Here is an 18,281-nt window from a genome sequence, read left to right as displayed (position 1 = left end):
TAAATTAGAGGTTTTCCCCGACTGGGAGCGTTAAGGCAGACTGCTGAATGTGACAGGCAGCCAATCAGAAAGCACAGATTCCCCTCCGTGCTTTCTGAGGGGAAATTACAGAGCGGAATCCCAAACAGCTGACACGGCGCAACCCGAAGTCCAGTGGACATTGGAGACGATATATGGAAACAACATTAATGTTTATTCAACATTTTGTGAGAGGAATATCCATAGAATGACAAGGGAAGGAGTTGGAGCGAAATTGCTACAGCAGTTCATAAACCCAGAAACTTTTCAGCTGTTCTTTGTTAACGTGACATAAATAGGTTATAAAGATTTTCATTCAGTCAGGACTAGCCACATGCATTGCAGGTAGATTGTAGTAAAGCATTGATTAATGCCTGATTTTAAAATTAGTTAACTGGACTTGTAGCCATTATTTTTTGCCCATTGTTGGACACCACACGGCACGATCGAACCCGATTGAACCGTTATACCTGGAATTTTTGTCGGCTAATGTGTGGTCTCTTAGGTTTTGCAAATGGGCCGACAATCGGCCAACAACTCTAAGATCGTGTAGTGTGCGCTGGACATTACACTGAGGAAATGAGAAAGGGAGGAGTCAGTGGAGAGCACTGGAGTTAAGCCTTTTTTCATTCAGTGTCATCAACAGAAAGAGAAAAAGGCCCTAAGAAATGATAAAGCCAATAATTAAAATGAGGTCGACAGTTTTAATTTATTGTGCGATTAATTGACTTATTGTTTATCGCCAGGCCTAGTTGAGCGTGCAGTGAGAATTATATCTTTGTGAACAAAGCATTATATGCGTTGTGTGCATTTGCATCTCAACACGCTGACTCTGTGTCTGTGCTGATAAAGGTTAAGGATGTGCTCAGCCGTTAGACTTTGCATTACTGGACCGGTGGGTCAGCCCGTGAAGGAGCTTTTGCGCTGGTTTAATTTGTTTTCCTTAATCCCTGTTAAAACCAGAGGTCCACTTTAATTGTCCTTTTTTTTTTACTCTTTAATCCACTTCAGGTACTGCCCAAACTTGCCAACGCTTGCATTCTCCCAAGAGACACAGGAACAACTTAACTCAGTGACATTTCTTTATTCATCTTTTCTTTCTAGATGAATCTCAACAGTACATGAGTAGCCAACATAAGTAGTTTGATAACCTACAGATGAGAGAAACAAACATCTGAAGAAAAACTTAATATTTAACTAGTTTCATAAATAGTATTTTAATAATTCACTTTTAACTTAATAGTGAATTCAAATTCAAAAACAGTGCATCCTAATATGTATTAAAACATGAGAAACAATCAATAAATCTGCTTTGGTTTTCATGTAAACTTTTAATAATGTCCATTTCCTATCAGTGGGGTCTTTGAGGAAGCTTTCAGCTGAAGTTCTTTGTAGAGAGATCACTATATAAGAACAGGTGAGCAGGGTAACCTTATAGATTTTGCTGCTGAGATTCAGCAGTGAAAGGGATGGGTGCGCTTAATTTTTTTGTAAAACTCACCCGTTAAGTGGCGATAATGGAAACATTCTAAGTGTCAGAACTAATTTGACAATAACTAATCATTTGAAGTTGCTCAGGGTTGTAGACGTATGGTAAGTATTGATGAACTGTCTCCTCAAATCTTTCACTATATAACGCAAAATTTCTCCTTATGTTTGAGTCTCATTTTTAAAATCTGACTTCCAAATAACTGATGTCCATTACATTAGCTAACCCTCACAGATCACATAAATTGCAAACGGATTACTTTAGAATTTGTGTTTAAACATTTGTCTACGTGCCACATTTTTGGACAACAGATGAGTTTCAATGGTTTTCAAAATGGCGCCGGTTTAGCTGGCTGCCTGCAGACGCAGCTCCCGTCGTGTGTGTATACAAATATCTGTGTATATTTGCTGTAACCGATTAAGGATCCGTGCTTAAAGAACCCATAGATCATCAGTTAAGCTTCCACAATGGCTGGATGTGGTTCTGTCGGTTCTGTCGCTGTTCTTTACGGAGTAGAGGCATGATTGTTACGGAGAACCTCGCCGAACGGAGCAGGGGCATTGTTTACACGCGTGAACAGCTGATTGCGCTGTGTAAGCCTCTGCTGCGGCCCAGAGACAGGCCGGTGGTCCCAAAGGAGCTATGGAGGAGACGACGGGGCTGCAGGTCTGGAGCTAAACGGAGGGGGAAGAGGAGACGGCACAAACCGGCGATACCGGCGATTATTGTGGGGAACGTGAGGTCTTTGGGGAATAAGACAGACGAAATCACGGCGCTGGTTAGGACCCAGAAGGATTACAGGGAGTGCAGTATCTTCTGCTTCACGGAAACCTGGCTACACTCGCTTATTCCAGACTCCAGCGTGGAGGTTCCTGGATTTTCCTTGGTGCGGGGGGATAGGGACCTTTCCAAGAGTCGGAAGAAGAAGGGCGGCGGGGTTGCACTTTATGTGAGTGAGAGGTGGTGTAATCCCGGTCATGTTAACGTGAAGGAACAGATTTGTAGCCCGGACATTGAACTTCTGGCTGTGGGAATGCGGCCGTATTATTTACCGAGGGAGTTTACGTCCGCCATTTTGATCGCTGTTTACATTCCCCCATCAGCTGATGCAGCGGTGGCCTGTGACATCATCAGCGCTACTGCAGCCAAACTACAGACTAAAAACCCGGACGCCTTCATGGTCATCACAGGTGACTTTAACCATGCCTCATTGGACAAAACTCTACACAACTTCCAGCAGTATGTTGACTGTCCCACCAGGGAAAACAAAATGCTGGATCTCTTGTATGCTAATGCCAAAGATGCATACAGCGCCACAGCCCTGCCCCCCCTTGGCAGGTCGGACCACATCTTGGTAAGGATGACTCCCAAGTATGTCCCCTTAGTGAGCAGGCAGCCTGTGCACATCAGGACGGTGAGAAGGTGGACACAGGAGGCAGCTGAGGCACTGCAGGACTGCTTTGGGTCGACAGACTGGGATGTGCTCTGTGGGCCTCATGGGGAGGACATCGACAACATGTCTGACTGCATCACTGAATACATCAGATTCTGTGAGGACACTGTCATGCCAGCCCGGACCGTGCGCTGCTTCTCCAACAATAAACCCTGGATTACCAGCGACCTGAAGGCACTTTTAAACAAAAAGAAGATGGCTTTCAGGTCTGGACATAAGGAGGGAGCAGAGGAGAGTTCAGCGTGAACTCAGAGAGACACTGAGGACTTGCAAGGACAACTACAGGAGGAAGCTTGAGTCCAAACTCGAGCAGAACAGTGTGAGAGATGTGTGGAAAGGAATGAAGAACATCGCTGGAATGAAGGGGAAGGACACACAGATATCTGGGGGCCGGGATAGAGCAAACCAGTTCAACCAGTTTTTCAACAGGTTCAGCTCACCTCCTGCTACTCCCATACCACCACCATCCCCCCACACATCCACACTGCCCCAAGTCGTTCAATCCACCTACCGGCATTCTCCAGCACACCACCTCTCCTTCAGGCCCCCCCCCTCCCCTCCTCCCCCATCTCCACTGCGGACAACAACACCTACCCCCAGCTAACGGTGACTACAGGCCAGGTTGAGAGACAGTTGGAGCGATTACACCAGGGGAAGGCTGCAGGACCTGATGGCATTACACCACTGATCTTGAAGACCTGCTCCATCCAGCTGGCCCCTGTACTGGCACACATGTACAACCTCAGCTTGAGGCTGGGAGAGAGGCCCGCTGCGGTGGAAGACATCACATGTGGTTCCTGTTCCCAAGAAGCCAAGGCCAGCCGACCCAGAGGACTACAGACCAGTCGCTCTCACATCTCATGTGATGAAGGTCATGGAGAGACTGGTCCTGGCCCTGCAGAGGCCTCAGGTGAGGACGTTTCTAGACCCCCTGCAATTTGCCTACCAGCCCCACTTAGGAGTTGACGATGCCGTCATCTTCCTGCTGCAACGAGCACTGTCGCACCTGGATGGTGGAGGAGACACTGTGAGAATCACATTCTTTGATTTCTCCAGTGCCTTCAACACCATCCAGCCTCTGCTGCTGGGTGAGAAGCTGCGGAGGATGGGTGTCAACGACTCAGTGATCTCCTGGGTGACTGACTACTTGACAGGCAGGCCACAGTTTGTCCGTCTGGGGAGTGTCCTGTCTGATGTGGTGGTCAGTGACATAGGGGCTCCACAGGGAACTGTGCTTTCTCCCTTTCTCTTCACCTTGTACACCACTGATTTCCAGTACAACTCTGAATCATGTCACCTACAGAAGTTTTCTGATGACTCAGCGGTTGTCGGGTGTATAGGGGATGGAGGGGAGGGGGAGTACAGCTTTGTGGAGTGGTCTGACCAGAATCACCTGAGGCTCAACATTAGTAAGACCAGAGAGATGGTGATTGACTTCAGAAGGAAGAAGATACCTTCACGGCCACTAAAGATCAAAGGGGAAGTGGTGGAGGAGGTGGAGGATTACAAATACCTGGGAGTTGTAATCGGCAACAGACTGGACTGGGCATCTAACACTGACGCTGTGTGCAAGAAGGGGATGAGCAGACTCTATTTTTTAAGGAAGCTGAGATCCTTCAATGTGTGCAGCAAGATGTTGGAGACCTTTTATCACAGTGTTGTTGCCGGTGCCATCTTCTTTGCTGCTGTGTGTTGGGGAAGCAGCATCAGAGCCAGCGACTCTAATAGACTAGACAAAATCATCAGGAAAGCTGGCTCTGTACTGGGACTAAGGCTGGAGTCCCTGGAAACTGTGGTGGAGAGGAGGGCACTGAAGAAGGTTCTGTTTATTATGGACAATAAACAGCACCCTCTCCACCACATAGTGGACAGACAGCGGAGCACCTTCTCACATAGGCTGCTCCAGCTCCGCTGTCGTAGGGACAGATACAGGAAATCCTTCCTGCCACATGCCATCTCACTGTACAATAAAAGCTAAATCATTGTTCTGCACAAATCAGTCTAATTTCGCACAACTGCACTGTGGCACACTTGCTGTACATATATTTACATATACATTCTGTTCTGCATTTTTGAATCTTTGCAAGGACTGCTCTAAGCTGCTTTTTATATTGACAGCATGTTATATTTTATTTTTATTTTATCTTGTCTACAATTGCTACTCGGTGGTGGTTGTTGTGTGTCTTGTCTCTATGCTGCTGTAACTGCGAAATAATTTCCCTGCTGGGATGAATAAATTAATTCTATTCTATTCTATTAAATAATACAAAAAAAGCTTGTAAACAAACTTTGGTGTAGCAATCCTAGTCTGCTACAATGTTCCATTGACTGCAGCTACAAAAGGGGAAAAAAGTCGCCATTTTCTTTTTTTCAGTCCTGTGGAGTTCAGTGCATGTGTTCCTGCTACTGCTTTATCTTTGTTTATGCCATTATCCAGTCTTTTGACACGCACCTCCCCCCCAACCTGCACTTCCTGACTTTGATTTAGGTGAAAGTGTTTGTTTTCTTGTAAAAAAGGAGTACATATCAGGAAAGAGAATTGAAGCAATAACTTAATGCAGTTTGCTGGTTTCTTTAATGACATTTTAAACTAATTTGTATTATCGAAACACAACTGGCTTGATGGAAATTATGTTTGGACCAATTTGGATCATTTCGATTTGATCATTAGATTAGATTATCAACTAAACATAGCAGCACCACTGAACCTAATTCTTAATTTGAATCAGTTCAAATTAAGATAATTTTATTTTTTTCTCATCAATGATCCCATTTATGCTAAGATAGTGCTTTGTAAATTGTTTTATGTGCATGGAATCAGGTTTTATATTGAGTCATAAAATGACATGTCTTACCAACTTCTGAGCATATCAATAAATTAAGACTAGTTTAGTGCTGTGTGCCACTCATTAAATTTCTTTTCATGGCATTTCTCACACATCATAAATCAGTATGGCCCCTTCCTGCCTCTACTCTATGCTCAGTTTGAACTGCTGCATACTTAAACAAGGGGAACATCTTCAGAGAAGATAGTAGTGGATAACAGGAATGAACCCTCAGCAGTAAAACAGTCCAGTGCATAGCCCACAGGAATAAAAGACCAAATAACTGGCTCCATATTAGCCCTGAGAGCAGGCCGGGTCTTTGCTTAAAGACAAGTCTTCCTTCAGAGACTGTGGAGGAAATGCCTTTGTGATGAGAGGCTGCTAGATCTCTGCTGACTCTCCCTGCCTGCTTGATTTCTTTCAAAGCACCACCCCTAACATATTGTTCTTGCCTGCTCAGTCATAGAGTTTAGATGAAGCCTACAAACACAAAATAGGCGTTGTATCCGAGCCTGATCCAACACAATAATTATAAGCCTGAGCCCAATGTAAAGCCGACATCCATCCATCCATCCATCCATCCATCCATCCATCCATCCATCTTCTTCCGCTTATCCGAGGTCGGGTCACGGGGGTAGCAGCTTCAGAAGGGAGGCCCAGACTTCCCTCTCCCCGGCCACTTCTTCCAGCTCTTCCGGGGGAATCCCGAGGCGTTCCCAGGCCAGCCGAGAGACATAGTCCCTCCAGCCGACATATTATTTTAATTCTGATTTTACTGATTCCTTTTTTTAAACCACCATCTAAGTAATCACTGTAACTTCTCCCATTTTTAGGTTTTGCTTAAAGTCTTCCAGCTCCATCTCGTCACTTGTTGTGACAGTATGCTTGATAGGGTTCTATTTTTGCTGCTGCTTGAGCAGAACAGGGCTGCATGTGCATGCAGTGGATTACACTTGTTAGTCTGATTAAATTTTGCACCCTACTTTATCAACAGATCATCAACAGGTTAAGTTATCTATTCCTCTATTTGCCATATAATTAGCACAACACAATTTTATATTGCACAGTCTTGTTTGGTTTTCTCTATTCTGTATGTTTTGTAGGCTTATTAAACGTAACACAGAAGTCTGAAAGAACGAGGTTATCGGATACAAGCGGCTGAGATGGGTTTTCTTCGTAGGGTGTCTGGGCTCTCCCTAGAGATAGGGTGAGCTAACAGTGAGAAGCTCGATCATCCGGGAGGGACTCAGAGTAGAGCTGCTACTCCTTCACGTCGAGAGGAGGGACTATGTTTCTCGGTTGGCCTGGGAACACCTTGGAATTCCCCCGGAGGAGCTGAAAGAAGTGGCTGGGGAGAGGGAAGTTGGGGCCTCCCTTCTTAAGGTGTGATCCAACCCCGGATAAGCAGAAGAAAATGGATGGATGGATGGATGGATGGATGGATGGATGGATGGACAGTAGTCAGAGCCTGACCTGGACTCGACCATCAAGCAAATGCTGATCAAACAGACTACTAGTACACTAGTAAGAGAGTATGGATCTGGTGAGAAACACAAAGCATCTGTTGCTGAGTCAACACTGACGAGGCCTCGGGTGCCCGGAGACAAAGAGGAATCCAGAATCGTGTGTCCGAAACAAAGTTGCACCACAGAGTGCAAACAAACGTCTCAGTGAAAACATGTCTGTAAACCTGCAGAAAATAGCAAGCAATTTGAAAAAATTAAAAGAATACGCAGACGTGCGCAAGATCCTGAAAGAAAAGCAGATCCAGGGTTTCCCCCAGTGTATTATAGGCCTGGCGGCCTGCCATGCTTTACTAGCCCCAACCCCAGTCTAAGCCTTTCTTGTTTATGTTTTCAGGAAAATAATAAAGAAAAAAAAAGGTGTCTCTGTTGCTCTGAGCGTTTTACTCAAGGAGCAGATTTATTCCTAAAAGATAAGTTTATAGAAGATAAGCATATCTTCTATAGTTTATGCACTAATCACACCGCTGGCGTCTCTGCGCATTGCCTCGTGCGCTGCAGCAGTTGGATGTCTTAAGTTTACCTCAGCGCGGATAGCGCGCGCCTTCTTTCACTCAAACTGGACACAGGCTGACCTGTATGAATATTTACATCAACCCCCTGTGAGGAATTATGTTTCTTTCCAGAGTTTTTGATCAAGGTAGGAGTTTAACCGTTAGCTCTGGTTGCGCAGCTTGTACTCACACTTTCAGAGATACGCTTTGAGGAGTAGTGAGAATGATTTATCTTTGTTCACAAAGATAAATCATTCTCACTACTCACTACTTTATCTTTATCATGGTAAAGATAAATCAACACGCTGCTCAGTGCCCGGCTCTGTGTGTGCTGATAAAGTGTATGTTCCCGATTAGCCGGAGCGTTAGTGGTTAATGAACCAGAGCTAACCTCATCATGCAGGTTCAGCCCGGTGAGGACCTTTCGCACTCGCCTCACAGTCACGCATCATGCTGGTTTTATATTATTTTAGTATTATTTTTCCAGTTACACGATGCAATAAACCATATCAAATGCTTTGTGCACGTAGACAGAGTTAATGTGCGTGTCTGCACGGAGATTTGAGAAACTCATCCCATTAACTCAACCAACCAAAATAGTTTCTGTGTCCCCTTGTTTAAAACTCAACAGACATGAAATGTAAGAGCTACTAAAGCCACATTAGCAGCATTGAATTAAATCTCTGTTAGTTGCGCATCTCCGCGTGGAGTGCAGCGGATTTAACTCATTATGCAGCGCGAGTCCAAGGCTGTATGAGGCCCTGAGATCTCTTTTCAGACCTTCTTTCCAGCTTGTCAGAGGGTGAAATATGCCAATGAAATGGTTTATCCACTCTGTTATTAATAATTAAGACTTGCATTTGGTTTATGGTACATAATAAATAAATAAGCAAGGTTTCTCGCGATACTCTGTCGTGTTCTGTGTTTTCTGTGTGTTAATTTCGAGTTTTCTGTGTCCTTGAGTCTCTTCGTTGTCCTGTCCTCCCCTTGATTGTTCCCAGGTGTGTCTCGTTCTGTGATTACCCGCTGTGTATTTAACTCCACCTGTGTTCCTCGTCGGGTCCTTGTCAATGTCAATGTCGCTTGTCAACTCAGTGTCAATTCGTCTATGTGCGTGCTGCCTGTTGTTTGGACTGTGCTTTTCATCATTAAATTTCATTATTCATCTTACCTGGGTCCGCTGCGTCTGCCTCACCACCCCTCACCGCACCGTTTCATGACATACTTACGGCCAGCAAGGGCCTCCTTCCCTAACCGATGAGGAAGCTGCTGTTGGTGGTGAAGCAGAGTCCACACTGAGACCCTCACCTTGGAAATTAGGAGTTCAGTTTGAGTTTTGTTTGTTCGTCATGTTGACTTTTTCATATGTTCAGTGTTACAAGAGTGAGTGGGGAGCCCATTAATCTGTGTGTTATAACTAAGGAATATAATTTAGATGAGTAGCAGGTTGATAAAATTGGTGTCAAACAACATCAATGGTTTACATGGTCCAGTAAAAAGGTGAAAAGTCTTATCTAAATTTAAAAGAGACAAAACCCAAAATATTTTATTGGAGGAAGCACATGTAGTTAATATCGAGCATGTTAAATGGAACTAAATGGGTTTTGAACATGTTTTTTACTCTTCCAACTAGTGGCAATTCTAGCCCTGTTTTAGGGGGTTTTAGCACCCCTAAAACTGTACCTCAGCACCCTTGAATAGGGTTGCCATCCATCCCGTAAAATACGGAGTCGTCCCATATTTGGCCATTGAATGTGCGTCTCGTATTGAACCGATAACTGTCCGATAGAAACGCCCATCATACACACATCAACACTAAGATTAACAGTAATGACCAAAATAAAACTCAGGAAATATTAAGGTCAGCTAAATTGTCGTGGCGGGAGCTAAAGGACCCCTGAACGCTGTGGACCGATGTTGAATATCACTGAATATTCTAGGCAGTGAATATCACTGCCTAGAGATGGACACTGCGCAGCCGTGGTGAGCTGCCATCAATCAGTATTTTTTTAAATGTTCTCTACCTGATTCCATGTCCTTAGAAGCAAAGACGCTTTTAAAAATATAGACGTGAGTGAAAAGACACACATTATAAGCTTAACAATTTCAGTGAGGATGGATGCTGTGTACATCAAAAGACAAAAAAAAAATGTGTCCATCGTGGCGCAGTGTGCCGCTGAATATCAGACAGAATGGATCAGGAGATCCATTCTGCAGAACCTAAAGAACCAGACATCAGAGTCCTCAATCATCTCCTGATGCTGATATGGTACAGAACATTTTGTTATGATTGATTAAGTTTATTATTGTGATTTTAACTGACTATTGTGGTTTGATTATTTGCTTAGGATGTCGAGTTTGGATGATATTTAATAAATAATAGCATTAACCAAAATAAGTGGCCATTTAAAGAACAAATCATATGAATAGATTAACAGTATATACATAAATATTTCCTACATTACATTATTTTCTGTGTTTTATTCAGAAATGTTGATATATTTTATGAATAATTGTTCAGCGGTCACTTAATGTATTATTTCACAAATATTGTATTAATGTGGTTTACCAGTTTGGATAATCTGACTTCCTATCAATGAAGAAAAAACATGCCAAGTAAAAATGCACCGCCTGCAGCTCAGGAACGGTTCTAGACGGGGGGCCAAGAGGGATTCTGAAGAAATTATACTAAATAAATGTCTTTTTTAAATATTCAATGGTAGATATTTTTTAAATCTTCACAATTTTATTTTAACAATGAATTAAAAATTATAATACTGCACTTAAAAGTTTTAGCTGCTGTATCGAGATAGGATCACACTTTCCATCTGCTAGATCAGGGATCTGCAACCTGAATCTTTAGAGACACAAGCGTCTCTTTGGTTCACAATATTAAATGAGGAAATATTACTCTGTTTTTGTTTACATTTTTTTAAGAGTCTCCGTTAAAAAAAAAAAAAACAAAACAGAAAAAAGTTAAATGAAACAAAAATAGCCTGGAATTTTTTTTAATCCTGTCAGTCAAAATGATGAACAAAAAAAGTCTACTTCAGTCCCATGTAAAACAATCCTTACACCATTGATTGGGCTATATTTGTTGTATAATGATGATATATAAATAAACTCAAATTGAACTGAATAGAACAAAGGACAAAAGAGAAATCCTTGGCTTCTGAAAAGAGTATACGAAGTAGGATTTTAGTTGCATACTTTTATAACCGTCTTTCTCTTCCTGACCATATTCTTAACCTATAGCAACAAATGACTATAGTTAAACACATAACTATTATCCTCTGAGTAATTTAAATTAGAAGAAAACGGCAAGTAAATATGTTAATAATTAGGGCTGTATAATTATATCGATTCTACAATATTTATCGATTTTTTCCACCCTCGCAAGGTGTCGATTTTTCATCAGCGAGTATCGATACGTTAAACCATAGGGGTCCGTAGGCTTATACCGTCTTTTTAACATGTCTGGTTTGTGACGGCGTAGCAGCATGACTCTGCCGTCACTTTCAACTTGTGCTTAAAGTGCACATTATAAACTACACACCAGTTTTTAAATTGTGTTAATAGGCCAAGTAAAACCAGAGTTATGCGGTGGCGCTGCACAGCTGCAATGAGTCGATCACTATGGGGTGAGGCAGAGCCAGCAATATTACCCCATTTAAGACATAAAAGTTTGTTTTTACTGGTATTTGCTCTGTCAGTTTGTTTAAATGTAAAAATGTTGCTCCAAAAGTTACCAACAGCAATGTGTCATCATGCGATGCAGGAATAAAGTAGATACAAAAATCCACTTTGAAACCATGTCTCACTGAAAACGCCAAAGCATGTTCCAAACTCAACCAAATACCAGTTGCCATAGCAACAGTAATCTTTCATATTTGCATAGGAGTAAAAACAACATACAATCAGCTTAATGAACTGTGTAACAAAGGAAGCTCACTACAGTCATACTAAGTGTCATGATGTAGGCTGTTGAAAGATGGACCCAAATGCAGAGAAGCAGAGGCAGCAGTTGAGTTTGATGATTTAATGAAATGGTACTAGAGGATCCAAGGTAGCAGCAAAACATGAAAAGTACATCAAACCAGGAATCTCGGGGGGAGGAACAGGTACGCAAAGTAGACTGAGGGTAAGTGTACAAGAGGATCTGATGAGGAATGGAAGCGGAAGAGACGCCTAAATACTGGGAGGTAGAGAGCTAGACAAAACCAGGACTGATGAGCTTAATTGACAGCAGGTGTAAGCAAGAGCCAGACTGAGGAGCAGGGAGAAAATGGCACAGAGAAACAACAAGGATCTACAAGAGAACACAAAAGATTGATTGAGGTAACATAAGTGATCTAGGAATAATTCTAATACTGAGACACTAAGATAGAGACAATAAGATAACTAGGAAACGAAAAGGATATGAGGGGGAAACTATGAGGAAACCAAAAATAGAAATAAGGATGATCTAAAGATAAGAATAAGGAACACAGAGCTAGAGTAACTAGAAAGACTAAGCAAAGAAATAACCTAACTAGAATCACTAAAGAGAGATGGACATAGATTCAGGCAAAAGGACTAACTAAACCTAAAGTGACAAAATGAAAAAAAAGTAGAAACTCTATGGGAGGAGCTTGAAGGACTTGATGAATAATCTAATTAGGATTACTAAAGGAAGATGGGCATGGATGAAGACATAACTAAACTAAACCTAAGGTTGTGAGACAGGAAAACTAGACATACTGTGAGGGAGTTGAAATAAGGAATGACTAGAAGGACTAAAGAAACAACTTAGAAAGAATCAATAAATAAAGACAGGGTTTCCCCCAGAAAATTTGGTTGGGGCGCCGAGGCGGTGCACCGTGTTTTTGTATTAAAAGATGTTAAGTAGACAGGAAATGTAAAAATATTATTGGGTAATTACCCAGTACACCTAATTAGGTGTAATGGGAAAACATCGCTAGTGAAATGCTATTTAAACCCACCACTATAGAATCTTAAAAACAACAAATCAAAACTAGAAAAACAAAATTTCTGAAGAAATTTAGCCGGGGCCTGCCAAGGCGCGCCCGTCGGGCTTGGGCCCGGCGTCGTCACGCCACAAATTGGCGTCGACGCTAAAGAACGCCGCAACGTAATCAGTGGCACGCGGAGAACCACAAGAACGTTAAGCGAGGCGGACGTGCACCATTCAGTACGATTTAAAATGTTGTCAAGGCTTTTATTTTGGAAGTTTTGTTAAACTTCATTTCAAAGGGCCAAACTAATCCCATGCGTAATAGTCCTTGGGTTAAAATAGTTATATAATACTCAAAACACAAGAAGCTGATGTAAAAATATTCAAGGCTTTTATTTTGAAATTTTCAGTATGCTTAATTTTAAAGTTCCAAACTAATCCCATGTGTAACAGTGCTTTGGATGAAAAAGTCACATAAAGCCAAAAACAGCAATTACCTGATGTAAAAATATTCAAGGCTTTTATTTTGAAATTATTATTATGCTCCATTTTAAAGTTCCGAACTAATCCCATGTGTAACATTGCTTTGGATGAAAAAGTCATATACGGCCAAAAAGAGCAATTACGTCATGTAAAATATTCAAGGCTTTTATTTTGAAATTTTCAGTATGCTTAATTTTAAAGTTCCAAAATAATCATATGTGTAACAGTTACTGAGTTAAATCAGTTATATACAGCCCATAGCAGCGGGTAGTTCTAAAGGCCAGTTCTCAGTCCTGATCTGTTTCAACTGAGGATAGATAGAACTACAGCGATGCGTATTTGTAGTCCAAATCAGCAGCCAACAGCCTCTTGAGTTCCGTTGCTATGGCAAATAATGGTCTCAGCAGGTGTGAGCTGTGAGTCATACATGCTCAAACACACAATTGTGTGTTTGAGCCAACACGGTTTACTGAAAAAAAGCATTGGAAACAAATCCTTCTTGTTCGGGAACCGTAATACATATTCGAAAAGCGTTTTGAGCGTATGAGAGGGCAATGTGTCTTCTGCGATAGTCCCGAGATTCATATCTGTACCTCACTCAGAGCATTTACAGTGATGAGAGAAAGAAATGTTGTGCCCAGATCTGAAATTCTATTCAAATACATGGGAGAGAGCCTCAGACAGCCTCAGAAAATCCTGTCGCATGACTTTGCTCTGAAGCACCGTGACAGAAAACCGTACGGTCTAGATAAATTTCGAAAACATTTTACCGGAGCAGACAGGCGTATCAATGTCAGGACCGATTGTGATACTAATCGTGCGATATTTGTGGGCGTGATGGCGATTTCAAAAATGATTTGGGCTGAAAAAGTTGTCTTCATCTCTCACTCTAAGCAGCCAGAGACGCACTCTAACTTTAGGAAAAATGAGAAACTTTGGGTCGCTTAGAGGCAAATTGTGGACAAACCGTAACTGGTATCGACGAGCCGTCTTCACTTTCGAAGAGATCACAGACGTATCTACAAAATGAAATTTGAATGGCATTTCTAGGTGAAATTGTGACGACACAGAAAATCCTCAAAAATAGGGTATTTCTAGGATTTTTCCCATTGACTTATAATGGGGTTTTTTTCGTAGTTTTTTGCGAATTATGTCGCCACGTTAAGCCCAAATCCCACCAGAAGTAATAGCTGGAATGGCGTGAATTTTCTGCACGTTTTGATACCTCATTTGTAGGTGTGCACCCAGCGGTATGAGCCGCATTAACGGTTACGGAAGAAAAATAAAGAATAAAGAAACACTTTCTCCGACAATAGCAATAGGTTCCTGCCATTGCTTTGCATGGCAGGCCCCAAAAATACAATTAAAATGAATATCCATTATTTGCACTTCTGTTTAATCCAAATTACATCAGTGGCTTCATTAGATCCCCCAGGGATTCAGGGGCCCAATAAATGCTAATATTTTACCAAAGACCACAGATAGATAAATGTAACATTTGTTTATTGAGATTATCAATGCTGCTAAATTTGATTTAATGGTTTCAGCATACATAAGTTAAAAGATTGTAAATTGTTTAACATTAAATGTAAGATTTTAAGGAGCTGGCAAGTTTACTTGATAAAAGTTCAAAGAACAATATTCATAGTTAGATTGTTTTGTTACCACAGCTACAATCTGATGCTCTGAGTTTAATCTTTGAGTTTGTTCACAAATACAAATTAGTAAACTGCAATTATAACTGATTATTTTTAAGTTGGCCAATTAAACCTCTCCCACTCTCCAACATTTCACTAAATCTAACCCTGAAGCTGATGTTTTTAGCAGGAAGAGGGGCCCCTAAGTCAAAGTCTGCTCAAGGCCTCATACAGCCTTCAGCCAGCCCTGCATGATGAGTTAAATCCGCTGCACTGCACGCAGAGATGTGCAACAAACGAGAGATTTAATGTAATGCTGCTAATGTGGCTTTAGTAGCTCTTCCATTTTGTGTCTGTTGAGTTTTTAATAAGAGTCACAGAAACTGTTCTGGTTGCTCGCATTTTAATGGACAAGTTTTTCAGATCTCCATGCTGACTAAGCAGACAAAGCATTTGGTGTGGTTTGATGCTTTGCGTAACCGGAAAATAATAATAGAAATAATAATAAAATGATATAAAACCAGCGAGATGCGTGACTACGAGGAGAGCGCGAAAGCTCCTCACCGGGCTGAACATGCATGATGAGTGGTTAGCGCTGGTTCGTTAAACAATAATGCTCCGGCCAACCGGGACCACATAAATAAACTTTACACAGAAGACAGAGCCACACGCTGCTGGGCAGCGTGTTGAGATGTAAACGCTGCACAATTGTTTCTTCATGCGGAGTTTTCCAAAGAGAAATAATTCCTCACAGGGGGTTGATGTAAATATCCATACAGGTCAGAATGTGTCCAGTTTGAGTGAATGGAGGCGTGCGCTATCTGCGCTGAGGCAAACGTCAGAAATAAGCAGCAGCAACGCGGGAGGCAACGCAGAGAGACGCCAGCTGTGTGATTGGTCTGCGCGCTTCCGGCTTTAAATGCATAAACTATAAACTTATCTTCTATAAACCTATATTTTAGGAATAAATCTGCCCCGCCAGTGAAATGTTCAGAGTAACAGAGAAGCTTGCAACCCGACTTAAAAAAAACAATTAAAAATTAAGTGATTTTTTTTGGTAACACTTTATTTGATGGGTTGTGAATAAAACGCAGAGTCCTGACACTGTCATAAACTTGACATAACACCTGTTATAAACATGAGTAAGTCTTCATGAATATTTATGACTGTTGTCAGAAAGTGTCATTCGGTAAATCATGACATTTTTAATACAAAGTTGACATTATTCAAAATGTCTTCGTTATGACAACTTGACATTAACTAAGAAATCATGATCTGACATAAATTTGTTATAAAAGTATTACTGATTAAACTTTAGCTTTAATAACATAAAGATACATCATTTTTAAAGTTTAATCAGTAATACTTTTATAACAAATTTATGTCGGATCATGATTTCTTAGTTAATGTCAAGTTGTCATAACGAAGACATTTTGAATAATGTCAACTTTGTGGTAAAAGTGTTATGATTTACCGAATGACACTTTCTGACAACAGTCATAAATATTTATGAAGACTTACTCATGCTCATGACAGGTGTTATGTCATGTTTCTGATGGTGTCATGACAGTCTTATTCACAACCTATCAATAAGACTTTTTTTTTTTAATTATAATTTTCCTAAAAACAAAAACAATCAACGCTTAGCCTGTGGGAGGCTAGTAAAACATGGCAGGCCGCCAGGCTTATAATACACTGGGGGAAACCCTGTTAAAGATATACATAAACTCAGACTTCTAAGAATAACCTAAACTAGGAAGATAAAATAACTAAGAAATAAACATAGCAAGAAATATTACAAGGGGGCTGAAAAGATTAAAGCAAGAACAAGACCAATCTAACAAAACAAATTATATCAAAATAATACAACTAAAATGACCATGTTAAAATGGAAGGCTAAACTAAAACATAACGCAAAATAAGATGAAAAATAAACACAAAAACGCAGAGTCCTGACACTAAGTTTCTGACAAGACCGTCTAGACAAGCCTCACTTACACATTAAGCAGTAATTTGTGTATTAATACTATGCAAGGCATTTAAATTCTATTGTAAAACAGAACGCTTGAGCAGGGAGAAATTTGTAGCACTAGAAATATTCTGGTATGGTGTTATGTGTTGTTTTACTGCTTTACATTCTAGCGTGATTTGGGGTGCTGATAAACATACAATCATTCCAATACAACACAGAAATACACAGTAAATGGTGACTGAATGTTTCTGATCAACAGAACTGTCTCTGTTCCAAAACACCTGATTCAAATGATTACATGACCTTCTCTGCGTGCCATCAAGTACTGCAGAAAGCCTGTTAATTACCCACTTATTCAAGTTAGGTGTGGCACAAGTGAAACACCTAAAACATGCATGCGCTGTTTTTGGATCCTAGGATCCTGCCTAGGGTTTTTATTGGTAAAACGTGTTTCACCTTTCCTGTTTTGTGGTCTGTGTTCTAGGTGAGACTCCACATAGTCATGAAGCGTCATGCATTAATCTTCTATTGTGTTACTGTGTCAGTACAATGTTCCGATATGTGGTTTAAATCAGGGAGAGCCAATAATCCAAAAAGCATTTTATTCTTTTGCCTGTTTCACCAGCTTAGACCAAAACAACCAAGAAATCTCTTTAGTACTCCTTTGTTTTATCTTTCGGTGAGGGTATATCAAAAACTCTTCACATTCCATGTAACCAATCCTGGAGCCAGAGCATTACATGCTAAAAATACACTCACAGGCCACTTTATTAGGTACACCTGTCCAACTGCTCATTAATGCAAATGTTGAATCAGATAATCACATGGCAGCAACTCAATGCATTTAGGCACGTAGACATGGCCAAGATGATCTGCTGTAGTTCAAACTGAGCATCAGAATGAGGAACAAAGGTGATTTAAGAGACTTTGAACATGGCATGGATGTTGGTGGCAGATGGGCAGATCTGAGTGTTTCAGAAACTGCTGATCTACTGGGATTGTCACACACAACCATCTCTAGGGATTACAAGAAGGGTCCGAAAAAGAGAAAATATCCAGTAAGCGGCAGTTCTGTGGGGCCTTGTTGCCTTGTTGATGTCAGAGCTCAGAGGAGAATGGCCAGATTGGTTGGAGCTGATAGAACGGGAATAGTAACTCAAATAACCACTTGTTACAACCGAGATATGCAGAAGAGCAACTTGAATGCACAACACGTCAAACCTTGAGGCGGATGGGCTACAGCAGCAGAAGACCACACAGGGTGCCACTCCTGTCAGCTAAGAACAGGAAACTGAGGCTACAGTTCGCACAGGCTCACCAAAATTGAGACAACAGAAGATTGGAAAAATGTTGCCTGGTCTGATGACTCTCGATTTCTGCTGCGACATTCGGATGGTAGGGTCAGAATTTGGTGTCAGCAACATGAGAGCACG

At 41.3% G+C, this 18,281-nt stretch overlaps 2 protein-coding genes across 4 annotated transcripts in view; one reads left to right on the top strand and one right to left on the bottom strand.

The window, feature by feature from the left end:
• Positions 1-18,281, bottom strand: part of LOC116723006 (SH3 domain-binding protein 4) — an 82,543-nt gene that overhangs the window by 57,031 nt on the left and 7,231 nt on the right. The gene's annotated exons all lie outside the window — the stretch shown is intronic.
• LOC116723007 (uncharacterized) lies at positions 1,906-3,188 on the top strand. Its single transcript, XM_032567497.1, has 2 exons — positions 1,906-3,012; positions 3,048-3,188. The coding sequence occupies exons 1-2, from the start codon at positions 1,983-1,985 to the stop codon at positions 3,059-3,061; spliced, it is 1,044 nt and encodes a 347-aa protein (XP_032423388.1). The 5' UTR covers positions 1,906-1,982; the 3' UTR covers positions 3,062-3,188.

This window comes from Xiphophorus hellerii, chromosome 7 (genome assembly GCF_003331165.1).
Source record: "Xiphophorus hellerii strain 12219 chromosome 7, Xiphophorus_hellerii-4.1, whole genome shotgun sequence".
NCBI classification, from domain to species: domain Eukaryota; kingdom Metazoa; phylum Chordata; class Actinopteri; order Cyprinodontiformes; family Poeciliidae; genus Xiphophorus; species Xiphophorus hellerii.
The sequence above is the reverse complement of the archived record's forward strand: the minus strand, read 5'-3'. Positions and strand labels throughout refer to the sequence as shown.